General features: G+C 43.8%; 2 protein-coding genes across 3 annotated transcripts in view; both read left to right on the top strand.

The window, feature by feature from the left end:
- The window catches only part of dnai2b (dynein, axonemal, intermediate chain 2b), an 89,690-nt gene extending 86,048 nt beyond the window's left edge, over positions 1-3,642 (top strand). For both annotated transcript variants that reach the window (XM_070857682.1, XM_070857683.1), the window contains exons 14-15: positions 3,009-3,035; positions 3,464-3,642. In XM_070857682.1, coding sequence (XP_070713783.1) covers positions 3,009-3,035; positions 3,464-3,478 — 42 coding nt within the window. In that variant the 3' untranslated portion in view covers positions 3,479-3,642. The remainder of the gene's footprint in view (positions 1-3,008; positions 3,036-3,463) is intronic.
- Positions 3,643-15,045: 11,403 nt separating this feature from the next.
- Positions 15,046-18,362, top strand: part of kif19 (kinesin family member 19) — a 243,767-nt gene continuing 240,450 nt past the window's right edge. Inside the window, exon 1 of the mRNA XM_070857681.1 lies at positions 15,046-15,444. Within this exon, the coding sequence (XP_070713782.1) occupies positions 15,406-15,444 (39 nt within the window). The 5' untranslated portion in view covers positions 15,046-15,405. The remainder of the gene's footprint in view (positions 15,445-18,362) is intronic.

The raw sequence follows: 18,362 nt of genomic DNA, 5'->3' as shown, positions 1-18,362 counted from the left end.
ATGATGTCTCCGCAAGATCCTACAAATCCCCTGGGAGGACAGACGCACCAACAGCAGCGTCCTCGGCCAGGCCAATATCCCCAGCATTGAAGCACTGACCACACTTGATCAGCTCCGCTGGGCAAATCACATTGTTTCACATGCCTGACACAAGACTCCCAAAGCAAGCACTCTACTCTGAACTCCTTCACAGCAAACGAACCAAAAGTGGGCAGAGGAAACGTTACAAGTACACTCTCAAAGCCTCCCTGTCAAAGTGCAACATCCCCACTGATACCTGCAAGTCGCTGGCCAGAGACCGCCCTAAGTGGAGGAAGTGCATCCGGGAGGCCGCTGAGCACCTCGAGTCTCATCGCTGAGAGCATGCAGAAAACAAGCGCAGGCAGCTGAAAAAGCGTGCGGCAAACCAGTCCCACTCACCCCTTCCCTCAACGACTGTCTGTCCCACCTGTGATAGAGTCTGTGGCTCTCGTATTGGAGTATTCAGCCATCTAAGAACTCATGTTAAGAGTGGAAACAAGTCCTCTTCGATTCCGAGAGACTGCCTAGGATGATGATATTACAATCAGGGATGCTCGGGAGGGCAGGATTATAGGACCGCAGACATCTCGCGGGGGGTGGGGGGGCACCTTGTAGGGCTAAAGAAGATTACCGAGATAGGGAGGGGCAAGGCCATGGAGGGATTTGAAAACAAAGATGAGAATTTTGAAAACAAGGCGTTGCTTAACCGGGAGCCAATGGAAGTCAGCGAGCACAGGGGTGATGGGTGAACTGGACTTGGTGCAAGTTAGGACACGGGCAGACAAATTTTGGATATCAAGTTTACCTAGGGTAGAATGTGGGAGGTCAGCCAGAAGTACGTTGGAATAGTCATGTCTAGAGGTAGCCAAGGAGACAAAAAATGTTAAATCAGGCCCTGTCGTTAAATTCGACAGAGCCTGAGAGAAACCTGTTCTTCCGGGTTTTCAGACCACAATACAACCATCCCCACTTCCTCCCCGCCAGAGATTCAAAGTTTGAGAGAATTACAAAAGGGTTTCTAAAGAGTAGGATTGAAGTGGCTGAAGGCTGTTGCACCAATGGTGGGTTAAAGGATCATGCACAAAGGCTGGAGTATGACGAACAGTCGAGGATATTGGATTGTATGATATTGCAGAAACAGTATGGGCAAGGCCACAGAGGGTTTTGTGGATGAATGCAAACATTTTGAATTGAATGCACTGGGAAATAAAGAAATCAAAATAGATCAGTAAGAACAGCGCTGATGGGTGAGCAGGACTTGGTGCTGGGCAGGATGTGCGTGGCAATGTTTTGGACAAATTGGGATTTGTGGAGGATGGGAGATCAGCAAAGAGACATTAGAGTCGTCAAGTCTGAAGGTGACAAAGGTACATAAAAGGAATCAGCGGCAGAGGAATTGAGGCAGGGGCAGAGACAGGTACTGTTGCAGAGGTGAAAGTGAGTGTTCTAGGTGATGGAGAGGATGTGGGGTTCAAAGCTCAATTCTGCGTCGAATAGAGGTGAAAGTGAGTGTTCTAGGTGATGGAGAGGATGTGGGGTTCAAAGCTCAATTCTGCGTCAAACAGGACAGCATAATGATCTGATCTGGCCTGAGGGAGTGGTCAGGGAGGTGTTCCCAGGCAGGCAGGGACGTTTGTGGCAAGGGGATGAAGTTTGTGGTGGGGGTCAGATACGATGGCTTTGATCTTCCTGATGTGAGCTGGTATTAATACAATCCAACATATGATGTGGAGGAGAGACATCTCACACATATACAGTCACTCAGGATTTGATGTTGGATAAAGAGTCTGGTGGCAGAAGCTTTTGAGGAGTCAAGAATTCAAACAGAACATAATCCTTAACCATTTATGGTGGGTGAGGAGATAAAGGAGATGGGTGTATTACAAAGAAATGCTGGAGCAGTCTTGCAAACATCTATAACTTAATACTTCTTGTTCCAGATCACAAAAATGATGGGAGGCTTTTTCAGTCTAATCTATTTAAAATGCCCACAGGAGCAGTAAGTTATTCCTGCATGTGTGGCACATGTCTGAAAATTGTTTACTGTGACAAGGCCAGGCAATAGTCATCTGAAGTTAGAATGGGTAGTGAAACTGTCTCAGCCAAAATTCCCTCCTCCATGTCTTTATACTTCCACACCAAATAATTTGGAAAAGGGGAGGTGCAACGAGACCTGGGTGTTGTGGTACATCAGTCATTGAAAGTTGGCATGCAGGTACAGCAGGCGGTGAAGAAGGCAAATGGCATGTTGGCCTTCATAGCTAGGCGATTTGAGTCTAGGAGCAAGGAGGTCTTAATGCAGTTGTACAGGGCCTTGGTGAGGCCTCACCTGGAATATTATGTTCAGTTTTAGTCTCCTAATCTGAGGAAGGATGTTCTTGCAATTGAGGGAATGCAGCGAAGGTTCACCAGACTGATTCCCGGGATGGCAGGACTGACATATGAGGAGAGACTGAATCGACTGGGCCTGTATTCACTGGAGTTTAGAAGAATGAGAGGGGATCTCATAGAGACATATAAAATTCTGATGGGACTAGACAGGTTAGATGCAGGAAGAATGTTCCCGATGTTGGGGAAGTCCAGAACCAGGGGTCACAGTCTAAGGATAAAGGGGTAGGCCATTTAGGACCGAAATGAGGAGAAACTTCTTCACCCAGAGAGTTGTTAACCTGTGGAATTCACTACCGCAGAGAGTTGTTGATGCCAGTTTGTTAGATATATTAAAGAGGGAGTTAGATACGGCCCTGACTGCTCAAGGGATCAAGGGGTATGGAGAGAAAGTACGAAAGGGGTACTGAGGTGAATGATCAGCCATGATCTTATTGAATGGTGATGCAGGCTCGAAGGGCTGAATGGCCTACTCCTGCACCTATTTTCTATGTTTCTATGTAATAGACTTGTTACAGAAGCCTAAGAATTAGATTAGATGGTGCACAGGAAATCAAATCAAATTGCTCACAAAATTGTGTTGTTTTCTTTTTTTCTAGGACACAATGTCAGAGGAGGATGATGAGGTGAGAACAGCTTCTTGCATTTAACAAGTATCCTAAAGCTTTGGTTATATTCCACATTGACTGAGTTAGTTAATGTAAAAGTTAAACAATTTCTTGAGCTGCTGAAATTTTGCTCGCATGGTTAGAATCCAATTGTGAAGCTCAGAGTTTAGATTCAGTTTCAGACCAGCTGTGAGGCCAAAGCTAAATTCTCAAGTCTTCCCATACCTCTGGCTGTATTCCCAATAATTGTTCATTGTTTTCTGTCTATTAGAAGAACAAATGTTTATAAGTCACTAATGCTGAAGATAAAAGCTGCATTTCAAAAATGGGTGGATTTATAAATCACTTCTTCAGTTTGTATTCCCAAATATAATTTTATTTCAGTCTAGAGATCTTGTTTTATGATTACTGTACATTTCTAACAAGAACTATTGTCTTTTTTTTAGGTGGACGACTTTTAATCTGACAATGCAACTTTAGCCTGCAGTGCCAACTGAGTAAATTAATTCAACTTTCTTCATTATTATTGGAACAGTCAGCATCCAGAAGATCAATATCTTAAAACTGGGTATTGTAATTTGGACATTAAATGCACCTATTTTCATATTACACTGAATTTATTCAAAACATGGTTTTCTTTGAAATTTTAAATAAATGTTCTAGATTCTAATTGAAGTGGCTTTTGTCTACATTGTGTGTGTATATAATATATATATAATATATAAAAAAAAATATATATAGAATATATATATATATACCTGTATCACATTATAAAAGATTTGTCGAATTTGTTGCTAAAACAAGCTTCCCTGTGTTGAAGAAGAAGAAACTGCCTGCCAAAGCAAGAGAAACTGCTACTGTTTATATTTTTTCAAAGCTTTTTCCTACCAGAGGGAACCGTTCATTGTCAATCTGAGGAAAGCTGCTCCAGACTATGAACCTCAGCTGAAAGAAAAGCTTTTCAAGGCCATATTTAAGAAAGGCTGGCAGCTGATGGAAAACATATAATGGTCTTGAATTTCCATGAAGTCTTTAACCTGCTCAACTTTACAACTAGAACCAACAGTATTGTGGGACTAACCGTCTAATTCAGTGAACTAAATAGTCGGAGGAACCAGCTGCAGCCGCCAAAGCAGATAGTCACCATTTTGAGTTCCAGGGCTGCCCATCATGCAGGCATGCTGAGCAAGGTCATAGAATGGTTACAGTATCGGAGGCCATTCAGTCCTTCGAGCCTGTGCCGGCTCTCTGCAAGAGCACTTCAGCTAGTCCCACTCCCCCGCCTGTTCCCCATAGCCTTGCAATTTTTTTCCCTTCAGGTACTTATCTAATTCCCTTTTGCTAGCCACAATTGAATCTGCCTCCATCACCCTTTCAGGCAGTGAATTCTCGACCCTAACCACTCGTTGCCTAGAAACATTTTTCCTGACGTCGCCTTTGGTTCTTCTGCCAATCACCTTAAATCTGTGTCCTCTGGTTCTCAACCCTTCTACCAATGGGAACAGTTTTTCTCTATCGACTTTTTAACACCTCCATCAAATCTCCTCTCAACCTTTTCTGCTCGAAGGAGAACAACCCAAGCTTCTCCAGTCCATCCCCATAACTGAAGTCCCTCATCCCTGGAACCATTCTTGTAAATCTTTTAAGTACCCTCTCTAAGGCCTTCATATCCTTCCTAAAGTGCGGTGCCTAGAATTGGACACAATACTCCAGTTGAGGCCAAAGGTTCATTCTAACTTCCTTGCTTTTGTGCTCTATTTATAAAGCTCAAGATCCTGTATGCTCTTTTAACTGCTTTCTCAACCTGTCCTGCCACCTTCAACGATATGTGCACATATACCCCCAGGTCTTTCTGTCCTGGGGATACAGAATAGTGATCGGAAACAGTGATCACAGTATCATAAGTTTTAGACTAGCTAAACCTTTAGAATTGTACTCCTTAGTTTATATTGTCTCTTGTTCTTCCTACCAAAATGCATCACTTCACACTTTTCTGCGTTAAATTTCATCTGCCATGTGTACGCCCATTCCATCAGCCTGTCTATGTCTTCTTGAAGTCTATCACTATTCTCCTCACTGTTCACTATACATCCAAGTTTTGTGCCATCTGCAAATTTTGAAATTGTGCCCTGTACACCCAAGTCTAAGGGCCCAATATTGGTGGCCTTAGCGCTGACTGCCTCCGAGTTTTGCCTCCGGTTTCCTCTCTCCCAGTTTCCACTTGGGCTGGAGCGGGCGGGAGGGGAGTACCACCGGGAACCGCCCGCTGATGTCCTCTATTAACCAAAGGTATTGAGGAATAATGGGACAAAGGCAAGTATATCGAGTTAGGTCATAGATCCATGATTGCATTGAATGGCAGAACAAACTCAAGGAGCTAAATGGCCTTCTCCTCTTCCTACATTCCTACATTGTAAGAATAAAAGTGTATAATAATGATAGAATTGATATGGGATGTATGTAGTAAAGGTGAATTTAGTGTGTGTATAAATGTCGAAAGTGCAGATTACACAGACAGGCTGCGGTTTGAACTCGAGGGACAAAATCGGTACATCCAAGTTCAAGTCTTCACTTCTGGGCGGAGCTTAAGGAACAAAAGGAACATGACTTTCGGGGTGGGCAGGCCCATCGAAGCTCACCAAACTATAAAAGATGTTAATAGGAAAACGATTAACCTAATCAAGGAATGGCTCCAGTTCCTGCAGACAGTCACGTGTCAGGAAAGCCAATAAAGAACAGAGTAACTATTTGTACTAAGTCTCCCTTCTGCGCATGTGTCTCCCGACGAATGCGCAGAAGCGAGAGTTAGAACAAATATCACCGACTCCGCACCGCCCCCCCCCCCCCCCCCCCACCAGCACAATTCCTACTAACCCTTTTCTGCACATGCATCCAACACCATGTTGCCTCCACTGAGCAACCAAACACATCCGCCGAGCGTCCCACAGTGCCAGGCCCCGCGCCTCCCACAGCGCTAGGGAGAGCGGCCTGGGGGGAGAGTGGGTGACAGGCAGGGAGAGCAAAAAGTGGGGAGAGAGCTTGGGGGCGGTGGGGGGAGGGCGGCGAGATAGAGCTTGGGAGGGTGGGGAAAAGTCACAGGTGGGGGGGTTGTCGGAGAGGAGAGAGGGAACTCAGAGAAGATGGATCACGTTATTCCTACCCCTGGTGCGTGCAAACTCGGTGTGTGTGTGACAAGGGACATCGTTGGGGTGGATGATCCAGAAGTCACGACACTGTCACTATTCACTTCATACCCAATAAACATGTTAACAATCCTCACACAATGCCCCATCTATGGGGTGGGGGGTGGGGAGGGGGGGGAATGCACTTATGCTGGGGTAATGGACTTCGGCAGGAACTTGGTGGTTTTGGGGAGATCTATCCTCTGTGGCTTCTGAAGTCAAAATGGATTGAATTACAAATTGGAAATTCACTCAGAACTTGGGCTGGGTGGTTCCAGTTACACATTCCAGAGGAACTTCAGGGTGTGGCTTATCCTCCAAGGGGACCAATCAGAGAAACGGCTGCATTTCAGTTCGTATAAATAGATGCATCCAATAAAGAACTGCCCTGAAACGAAGGCCCAATCCTGGGGCTTTACAACTTATGTTGAGGGACAATGGATCTTAAGAGATATAAAAAGACAAGCGCAAAGCCTGTTCTCTCTCTTTTTGGATGACCACGCAGCAAAGCAGGAAATCTCCCTCTCCACAGGATCAGACAAGAAGCAAGGAAGAAGGCCGCGTGCTTTGCTTGACTCAGAGGGAAGTATATATTTGTATAAGTCTGTAACTCATTGGCCCAGAAATTCCTCTGGGGGTCTTCCCGCGCGCAATTGCCTCTTCGCTGGATATTTTTAACGAATTTACCTGGTGGTCTAGGAGGCGCCCTGATTCCCGTGCAGAGGATCCCGATGCAGAAGATGCAGTCACATGTGACTGCTTAGCCAATCGGGTAAGTATTTCACAGGTTCCCATTAATAGCACTGAGACTCGCGTACCTACGAGTTCTCAGTGCTATTTATGGGAACAAAAGCAATCACATAAAATAATAAAATAAAAAACAGACCACACATTTAAAATTAATTGAAATTAAAGTTATTATGTCCTATAAAAATAAAATATTTTCCCAATTTTTAAAAATGTTTTTTTAATTATGGTTAAAAATAAACTTACTGTTGTGGGGAGGATTTTTAAGAATAATGTGTTTTTATAACTTTATTTTAAGATGTTTTTGTGTATTTTTAAACACTTGCGCCTGTAAAAGTAGGCTATACGCCTGCTTTTTCAGGCGCAAGACTTTTGAGGACATTTACTGGGCAAGATATCCTTAAATATCAGAAATCTTGCCCTACAAATGTCCTCGCTCCCGATCTGTGGATGATCTACCAAGTTAAAAACTTGATAGATCGGAAAAGCTGGTTTTCAGCGCATGCGCATTGCGTGCTGAAAACAGGCTTTCCCAATGTCTTCCCGGATCCGTCGAAACTTCGTACGGACCTGGGACATCGGAATTCCAGCACCAATACCTTACCTGTTGCAATTAAGTAGAGTTCATAGAATACTCATAGACTGCTGTTGTGTTCGATCGGCTATGTGCAGGTGTGTGTGTTTAATAAACTTAATCCAAATTGTTTGAAAGAATTGGTCTTGCTGTCAATTTAATGCCAGAGAAATTTCAATTTTCAGTGACAAAAATCCTGAGTTGCTGTTTTATTCAAATTCCTTCATTGGAATGACTGGATAATTCAAAAACTGTTAGTGCAAAAAGAAACTTGAATTATAAGCAATTGATTAAATTATTATTGTACAGTAATCAGAATATCTTTGTTCATGAACCCACATAAGAGGCACTCAACTGAAGGTCTATGTTCCTCCAGCCACGCCATTATTCTGCTCGCTCTGTAGGTTCTGATTTTTTCTTCCGTCAGCCATATTGCCATTGCTCCAAGGAGTGATAATTCAACAAAATGGAAATTGAAATACTCACTCATGCAAATCATCACTCTAGCAGCAGTCTTATATTAATTGAAAGGTCATAGTGACATTTGATAGGTTGCCCATACCAACAGAAATACAATATCTGAGCTAGCGAAGTGAGGAGCAGAAATAACATCACTTTCTTTAAAGGTCTCTAGAATTTGCTTCCAGCATTTACCAGTTTATTCTCATGAATTTCATTTTTTTCCCCAATAGTTTTCAACGGACTTTATTCAAGGCAACTCAGTTCAAAGTTGTCTTTTTAATCATCTATGTGAGCTGCTTGGTTATTCAAATTTGAATCAATTTTATGTCTTGCGAGTGCAAATTAATCTGCTGAGTTCTGAATAGCTTATCATCTTTCAAGATCCGCATGTATCTTTGTGACCTACAGGATCGATACAAATGATTTACATCACTGAAAATCAAAAAGAATTACAGTAATAAATTGAAGCATTCAAGTAACAGTATTTTTAGAAATAAAATTAACCTAAGTGTCAGCTGTGGCTCAGTGGGTAGCACACTTGCCTCTGAGTCAGAAGGTTGTGGGCTCGAGTCCCATTCTCGGGACTTGAGCACATAAATCTGGGCTGACACTCCAATGCAGTGTTGAGGGAGTGCTGCACTGTTGGAAGTGCCGTCTTTCGGATGAGACTTTAAACTGAGGCCCTGCCTGGTCTCAGGTGGATGTAAAAAATCCCATGGCACTATTTTGAAGAAGAGCAGGGAAGTTATTCTCAGTGTCCTGATCAATATTTATTCCTCAACCAACATAACACAAACAGATTATCTGGTCATTATCACATGGCTGTTTGTGGCAGCTTGCTGTGTGCAAATTGGCTGCCATGTTTTCCACATTACAACTGTGACCGCTCCAAAAGTACTTCATTGGCTGTAAAGCGTTTTGAGATGTCCAGTGGTTATGAAAGGCGCTCTATAAATGCAAGTCTTTCTTTCTAATCTTGGTTAGAATCCTACTGCAATATTCAAAGGCTTAACTGTACCGGTGACGGGCAAAGAAAATAAATCTAATTAAAAAAATTGGAATCATTGGTAAATTTTATGTCAAAATGGCCACTCTTGAGCAGTGTTTGCACAGGACTGGCTGTAGGTTACCTGCCCACCTTCCTGGTGAGTGAATAGTATTTGGCACCGAGAAACCTGTGTAATCAAAAACTGTTTTATTGCAGATGTAGGTTTTATTTATATAGGATAATAATTTTATTTATATAGGATATTAATGGTGTTGAACAATATTCTCATTAGCAGGTCGCCTGTTTAAAGAAGTCATGCAACTTGCATTTAGAAACTGTTGTTTTTGTCAGAGCCTGAACTCACATTTGCAGATGGTTACCTGAATCAATTTCCGGTTCCCTTCAAAACTGGCACTTGTTAATTCTGAGAACTGAGTCGGCCGCTATTCAGCCCTTTAATTGAAAACAATGAATATGCTTTGCATAATGAATTGAATTAGTTTTCCATCAAGATTTCCTTTTAACGTCATCAACCTTGCTCCAGCCACTGGAAGTTGTGCAAAATGGCCCAAAGTGACTCGCATGTTGTTTTTTTCCTTCCATCTTGTGGGGAAAGAACTAGTCTCTGTCTCCTCCTAGCAGAATAGATTGAAACTTTAAATGTAAATCCGTGCTGTACATATCTGTACCACATCTGAGCCGTGATATATTGATACACCAACAAATGTGTCTGTGCCATCGTAAAACATTGCTAAAAGTATAACTTCAAATAACATTTTAGACATTTTTTATTTGGTGAATTTTTGGCTTACACTGATCTTTTTTTCCCACTTTTGGCATCCAATGCCAGCATTCAGTACAATGCTGGATGTGAAGCTCTCGTTCCTTTTTGCAAACATTATAACTTAATCCCTACCTGAGAGAACATCTTACTGTGTCTTTATGATTTATTTTCCATTTCCCACCCCAGCCATCCTTAAACTTTGTCCTCAGTGCATCATCGCTACTCAGCTCTGTACACGCCTTCCATTATTCCCTATACATATCCCTCCCTTCCTGTTTTCACTCTACCTATATTATCAAGACCACACAGGTCAAAGACACCAACAACATTATCTTCTCAACCTCTCTGCAAAGTTCAATACAATTGACCTCTGCACTCTCCTCCACATATGATCCACTTGCAGTGGCATTGTTCCCACTTTGTCCCACTCCGAACTGTCCCAATATCTCTCCTGCAATGGACTTTTTTTTAAACCATCCATGTACTGGCACCTCAGGACTGTCCCAAGGTTACATCCTAGGCTCCCTCTTATTCCTTATCTATGTTCTGCCCATTGGTGACATTATCTGTAGCCTCCATATGTATGCTGAAGTATGCACCCCCACCTCTCTATCACCACCATGAATTCCAACCACCACTGTGGCATCTGACTGTCAGACATCAAGATCTGGATAAACCAGAATCACATCCAAATTACCTTCAGCAAAACCAAAGCCATACTGTTTGGGTCCTCACAAACACTTTATATCCGAGCCCCCAACTCGTGGGTGCTCAATTCGTCTGAACCCGATGGCACACATCCTCAGCATTCAGTGTGAGCCTGAGCTAAAACTCAAAGCGAATATACTATCCATCACCAAGAAAGCCTATTCCCACCTCCATTACATAATCTACTTCCACCACCACTGAAATCTTCATCCATATCTGTTACCCCGGGCTTGCCTTCTCCAATGGTTTCTTCACTTACGTTGTATATTCCACCATTTATTAACTCCAACTTGGCCAAAACTCCACTACCCATATCCAATCCTGTCCTTGCCAATTTCCACTGGCTCCCTGTCCCCCAAAGTATTGAATTTAAAACCCTTTGTGACCTTGCCTGCCCTATCTCTGCAACCCTATGTTTTTTTTTAAATATTCATTCACGGGATGTGGGCATCACTAGCAAGGCCCGCATTTATTGTCCATTCCTAATTGCCCTTGAGTGGCTTACTTGGCCATTGTAGATGGCAGTTAAGAGTCAACCATGTTGGTTTGAGACTGGAGTCACACATCGACCAGACTGGGTCAGGGTGACAGATTTCCTTCCCTAAAGGACATGAGTGAACTAGATGGGCTTTTACGACAATCTGATAGTTTCATGGTCACCATTATTGATACTAGCTTTTTATTCCAGCGGGGCGAAATTGTGTACCGCCCCATTTGGGGGCAGTAACGGCCCGAGGCGGGAGTTCCACCACCAGGCGCGGAAGTCCCAACCCGCAACCTATATTCGGGTCACCGCCCCCGAGAGCAAGTGGAGCACAAAATATTGCTCTCCACTTGCTCTGTGGGGCGCGAGCGGGATGGAAAGACTCTGCGAAGGCCACATAGACAAGGCCTCCCCCACTTCATTAAAGGCGAGGGCCAGGTGCCGACTCTGCGGGCGGGAAACGGGTTTATCAGGGAGCGGTATGCCATGGCAGCTACCCGACACGCAAGCAGAGGGCCAGGCTGCAAGACCGCGGCACGCACCCCGCGATCATGCAGGAAGAAGGCTGTGACCGGTAAGTCGACCATTTTTTTTTTTCAATTTCCCACCTCCCCTTTAATTTTCTCTCCGTTGGCAGCCTCCAGCCTGGTATGCGCCCCTGAAGTTGTTGCTGGCATCGGTTTAGTGGGCGCAACCGAGTTTTCGCTCTGGGGCAAAAACAGGTAGCTGCGCATGGTGACGATGTTGTCATCATCGGCGCAGTGGAGCGGGACGCTACCAGTTGGAACAGGGCGCTACCATCTACCGCCGCTGCTAAACTCCCACGGAGTTCGTTAGCAGTGCCACCCCCCGGCAAAAAGTCATTTACTCCCCATTAGTGCCAACGGGAGACGCAAACGCACCGAAAACTTCATTAGCTGTAAAGCGCTTTGGAACGACCCGTAGTCATGAACCACTGTTGAGTATCTACTTCCATCTTAGTGAAGCTCCTTGGGATATTTACTAAACAAAGACTTGCATTTACGTAGCGCCTTTCACAACCTCAGGGCATCCCAAAGCACTTTGCAGCCAATGAAGTACTTTTGAAATATATTCACTGTTGTAATGTAGGAACTGTGGCAGCCAATTTGTCCACAGCAAGCCCAGAAACAGTCATCATCATCATAGGCAGGCCCTCGAAGACTTACTTCCACTTTAAAAGTGAGTTCTCAGGTGACTGTACAGTCCAATATGGGAATTACAGTCTCTGTCACAGGTGGGACAGTGGTTGATACCCGCCCTCCTGTATGGATCAGAGGCATGGACGATGTACAGAAGACACCTCAAGTTGTTGGAGCTATATCACCAATCATGTCTCCGCAAGATCCTGAAAATCCCCTGGGAGGACAGGCGCAACAACATCAATGTCCTCGTCCAGGCTAACATCCCTAACACTGAAGCACTGACCACATTCGATCAGTTTCGCTGGGCAGGCCACATAGTTCGCATGCCAGACACGAGGCTCCCTAAGCAAGTGCTCTATGCGGAGCTCCTTCACAGCAAGCGAGCCAAAGGTGGGCAGCAGAAACATTACAAGGACACCCTCAAAGCCTCCCTGGTAAAGTGCGATATCACCACTGACATCTGGGAGTCCCTGGCCGAAGACCGCCCTCGGTGGAGAAAATGCATCTGGGAGGGCGTTGAGCTCTTCGAATCTCAACGGCGCGAACGTGAAAAGGTCAGGCGCAGGTAGCGGAAAAAGTGTGCGGCAAATCAGTCGTCTTTGATACCGAGGGACTGCCTATGATGATGAGGTTGAGGGAAAGGGTGGGTGGGAAGTTTGGTTTGCCGCGTGCTCCTTCCGCTGTCTGCTTGATTTCTGCATGCTCTCAGCAACGAGACTCGAGGTGCTCAATGCCTACAAACATTAATGTGATAATGACCAGATAATCTGTACTTTTTAGTGATGTGGATTGAGGGATAAATATTGGCCAGGATACAGGGGATAACTCCTCCCCTGCACTTCTTCGAAATAGTGCCATCGGATTTTTTATGTCCACCTGAGAGAGCAGACGGGGCCTCAGTTTAACAGTTCATTTGAAAGATGACCCCTCTGACAGTGCAGCACTCCCTCAGCATTGCACTGGAGTGTCAGCCTCGATTTTTGTGCTAAAATCACTGGAGTGGGACTTGAACCCACAAACTTGTGACTCAGAAACGAGAGTGCTGCCCATTGAGCCACAGCTGACACAGCAACATGAAAGGGGTTAGAAAAATGCAAGCTGTTATTAACATATCTGACTGAGATTGCCACACTATCCATAGTTTTGTGCAGTAGACTTTTACCTATTAATTAAATCAAGATTCCTCAAACTCATTCCACATATTACCTTGACAGCCATCACAGGAAAGAAACATTCCTCGGCCTTTGGATTGGATTTGAACCCAAGAATGACATCAATTTCTATGGCAGATGCAGTATAATGTAAATAAATGTGAGGTTATCCACTTTGGCAAAAACAGGAAGGCAGCATATTATCTGAATGGTGACAGATTAGGAAAAGGGGAGGTGCAACGAGACCTGGGTGTCATGGTACATCAGTCATTGAAAGTTGTCATGCAGGTACAGCAGGCAGTGAAGAAGGCAAATGGCATGTTGGCTTTCCTAGCTAGGGATTTTGAGTATAGGAGCAGGGAGGTCTTACAGCAGTTGTACAGGGCCTTGGTGAGGCGACACCTTGAATATTGTGTACAGTTTTGGTCTCCTAATCTGAGGAAGGACATTCTTGCTATTGAGGGAGTGCAGCGAAGGTTCACCAGACTGATTCCCGGGATGGCAAGACTGACATATGAAGAAAGACTGGATTGACTAGGCTTATATTCACTGGAATTTGGAAGAATGAGAGGGGATTTCATAGAAACATATAAAATTCTGACAGGATTGGACAGGTTAGATGCAGGAAAAATGTTCCCGATGTTGGGGAAGTCTAGAACCAGGGGTCACAGTCTAAGGATAAGGGATAAGCTATTTAGGACTGAGATGAGGAGAAACTTCACTCAGAGAATTGTGAATCTGTGGAATTCTCTACCACAAAGTTGTTGAGGCCAGTTCGTTAGATATATTCAAAAGGGAGTTAGATGTAGCCCTTATGGCTAAATGGATCAAGGGGTATGGAGAGAAAGCAGGAATGGGGCACTGAAGTTGTATGATCAGCCATGATCTTATTGAATGGTGGTGCAGGCTCGAAGGGCTGAATGGCCTACTCCTGCACCTATTTTCTATGATTCTATTATAGCTAAAATTAGTTCATTCCGGTTTTCAATCTGTTGTAACTGCATAATGCAAGATATAACTCAGTCAAGGGGTTCTGATGACACTGATCATTGCTAAAGCTTTCATCTTGCTGCATATGACATTATTAGTACGACTTGATTGAATTACAGCCTTGCAACTGCCTCCTGGGTATCTATTGTTGCAAACACCTGCTAATTGGGTAAGTATGTGGCAAACACAGCATTCTATTTTTAAGATTCCAATTAAGTTAACATGAATTGTGTATTGTTTACCTTCACTGTTCCCAATCGGTTCTTCTAACCTAAAGCACTAGCCCACCCTTAGCAACTGGTTGACATTAGATTGGAAGCTGTAAAAATCGTCCCAGGCCCTTTAATGGGTCTGTGAGCAAAAAAAAATAATTGCAGAATTGACCGAAACAAATTTACTTAATTTATTATCTGCTAATCTAGATAGTCGATGGCAGCCGGAGTTTAAAACCGCAGCCTCATTCTTAAATGATTGCTGGAAAGCAGATATCCATTCTCTTGATAATGTTTCCTTTCAGTAAGAATTTTCAGTAACAAAGAGCTGATTGATGGTCATGCATTTTAATTCCATATTTAATACAGAAAATAATGTCCTCTGGTGTTGACTGGTGAGGCGTGAGGACTGTTTGCTCAGAGGGACCCGAGTGCTCAGACTACGAGTGGCCGGCAGGCGGCCTCTGTGAGCAGGTCCCTGGCCGATTGTGTGTCAGCTTGGGTTTCTTGTACACAGGATCCAGCTTGAAAGTCCTTCGGGTTCCAGGATACAGATCAGATTCACACACGGGCAAAGGATCGGCAGAGAGAACGCACCTCGCTGGTCCAGCGGCTGGAAATAGCATCCGCTTCCAATCGGGAAGCTTCAAAAACAAAACTTAGAGGGCAGAACAGCCTCCAAAAGAAGATCAACAAATATGTTGTTTTTCTTTTTATTTTAAATAAATTAGAAAGCTACAAGATCACCCACTAGTCCGAATCAGGACTGGGTAATTTAAGATAAAGTTGTGGATGTGAATTCTCCAGTGTGTTGAGGGCTGTGCGAGAGGGAAGGTGAACCCAGGATGTGAGGTTTAAAGAGACCGCTTGTGATCTTGACTCTGTCTCTGGGACCCAGCGCCATGCAGCAGGCACTGTACAATCCGACCCACTGCCAAGAATCATGAAGGACGGAGGGGAATCCAAAGACCAACAACTGACTGTAAGTTCCTTTCTCGCCCCTTTCCCACAAAAAATGACATTTTTGGAAAGTGACTAGCCTGTTTAACACCATTCATTTAACTGACGTTTAAAGATCCGCGCCATCAGGAAATACATTGCAAACTATGTACACCTATTGTATAACTTCGATTTCGCTTTCGGCATTTGCATTTAAAAACATTGACATGAATGCACATCAGTTCTGCAGGATATAGCGCAGAAAGTGACTGCAGCTTTGACAGTACAATTGTATATCTGCATATGGCCCCTAAAGTGTGCTGAGTGCTGTATACACACTACAGTTTCATGGGATTTACATGCAGGCGTTGGTTTAAAGGTAGCTTGTTGGTTTAATTTTAATTCTGTTCAACGTTAACACCACAAAAAGGTAAATTTGTTAAAAACATGTTTGTCTGGAGTTGTGATTATAGGCTTCCTGTTGGAAGATTAGATAAAATACTCATATTTTAGTTCATATTCCATAGCCATCCACACAGAAAACTGCAACTGCTCCTGTGCGCAGGAAATAATTTCAACTGTATTTGTCTGAAGGCTGACATCAGGAGCTTTTGGATTGCAAGCCAGAAATTCTTGCATCTAAACGCAGAGCTATTGAATATAGTTAAGTCTGTATTTTCACAATGGGCATTAACTTGAACAACTTTAGAGTGTAATCTTGCTCCAAGTCATTGCTTAAAGTTCAGCACAGCGATAATCCTTAACTTCTTCCCATTTAGAATCATAGAAATTTACAGCACGGAAGGTGGCCATTTCGGCCCATCGTGTCCATGCCGGCCAGCAAGAGGCTATCCAGCATAATCCCACTTTCCAGCTCTAGGTCCCTAACCCTGCAGGTTACGGCACTACAGGTGCACATCCAAGCACTTTTTAAATGTGGTGAGGGTTTCTGCCTCTACCATCCTTTCAGGCAGTGAGTTCCAGGCCCCCACAACCCTCTGCGTGAAGAAATTTCCCCTCAAATCTCCTCTAAACCTTCTACCAATTACTTTAAATTTATGCCTCCTGGTTGTTGACCCCTCTGCTAAGGGAAATAAGCCCTTTCTATCCATTATATCTGGGCCCCTCATAATTTTATACACCTCAGTGAGGTCTCCCCTCAGCCTCCTCTGTTCCAATAAAAACAAATCCAGCCTATCTAATCTGTCCTCATAGCTTAGATTCTCCATTCCCGGCAACTTCCTCGTAAATCTCCTCTGTACACTCTCCAGTGCAATCACGTCCTTCCTGTAATGCGGTGACCAGAACTGCACGCAGTACTCCAGCTGTGACCTAACCAGTGTTTTATACAGTTCAAGCATAACCCCCCTGCTCTTGTATTCTATGCCTCAGCTAATAAAGGCAAGCATTCCTTCTGTATGCCTTCTTAACCACCTTATCTATTGGCCTACTACTTTCAGGGATCTGTGGACATGCACTCCCAAGTCTCTTTGTTCCTCTACACTTCTCAGTATCCTACCATTTAATGTGTATCCCCTTTCCTTGTTAACCCTCCCCAAATACATTAACTCACACCTCTCTGGATTAAATTCTATTTGCCACTGTTCTGCCCACCTGACCAGTACATTGATATCTTCCTGCAGTCTGCAGCTTTCTTCTTCATTATCAACCACTCAGCCGATTTTAGTATCATCGGCAAACTTCTTAATCATACTCCCTATATTCAAGTCTAGATCATTGATGTATATCACAAAAAGCAAGGGATCTAGTACTGAGCCCTGCGGAACCCCACTGAAACATCCTTCCAGTCGCAAAAATACCCATCAACCACACCTGTAGCCAGAGAGGACTGGAAAATGATGGTCCGCTTCTTCCTCGAGCAGAGATCCAACCAGTCCCCATCCACCCCCCTCCTCCGCCTGGCTGAACTTGTTCTCACATTGAACAACTTCTCCTTTAACTCCACTCACTTCCTCCAAATTAAAGGTGTTGCTATTTCCTCTTTTGCTTCTCTTAACAGCCTGGAATACATTTCATCTGGGCCTGGGGATTTGATAGGGTATTTCCTCTGGTGGGAGGAATCCAGAACAAGAGGGCATAATCTTAAAATTAGAGCCAGGTCTTTAAGGAGTGAAATCAGTGAGCATTGGTTCACACACGTGGTCATGGAAATCTCGAACTTGCTCTCAGAAAAGACTGTGGATGCTGGGTCAATTGCAATTTTGAAGACTGAGATCGATAGATTCTTGTTGGGTGAGAGTATCAAGGGGTATAGAACAAAGGCAGGTGAATGGAATTGAGGTACAGTTTATCCATGATCTAAGGAAATAGCAGAACAGGCTCGAGGGGCTGAATGGCATATTCCTGTACCTATGTAACCCCTGAGCACTGAAGCCATCGTATTGCTGCCCTGATCTTAACTGATTTTATGATAGAAATGTTTAAAATTATGAAAGGATTGGGCAGATTGGATCAAAATAAGCTTTTTGGCGATGTAAAGGATTTAAGCATAAGGGGTCATATTTACAAATTAAGGACAACAAAACAAAATAGGAGGGACTTTTTTACTACAAGGGTGGTAAGTATGTGGGTCAGATTACCAGCACAAGAGGTAGAACGAGAAACCTTAACAATCACAGCAACAGAGAAAGCTTAATGGATTTCAAGAAGGTACTCGATAGGTTCCTGTCAGCAAATGGGATTCAGGGTTATTAGAAATGCAGCAAGGGAATATTGTGGATATGGGGGGCTCAATGGACCAAAGATCTTCCCCTTCCTGAAACTCTTACTATGTACAGCATTCCCTACTCAATCTGTCAAAACTCATCATAATTTTAAAAGCCTCTATTAAAGCTTCTCTTAGCCTTCTCTGCTCCAGTAGAAATATTCCCAGTATCTGAAGTCTCTCCTCATATAGTTTCCCATCCGTGGTATCATCAAGGTGAATCTATGCCATATGCT

Source organism: Pristiophorus japonicus, chromosome 16 (genome assembly GCF_044704955.1).
Source record: "Pristiophorus japonicus isolate sPriJap1 chromosome 16, sPriJap1.hap1, whole genome shotgun sequence".
NCBI lineage: Eukaryota > Metazoa > Chordata > Chondrichthyes > Pristiophoridae > Pristiophorus > Pristiophorus japonicus.
This window is presented reverse-complemented; position numbering and strand designations above follow the sequence as displayed.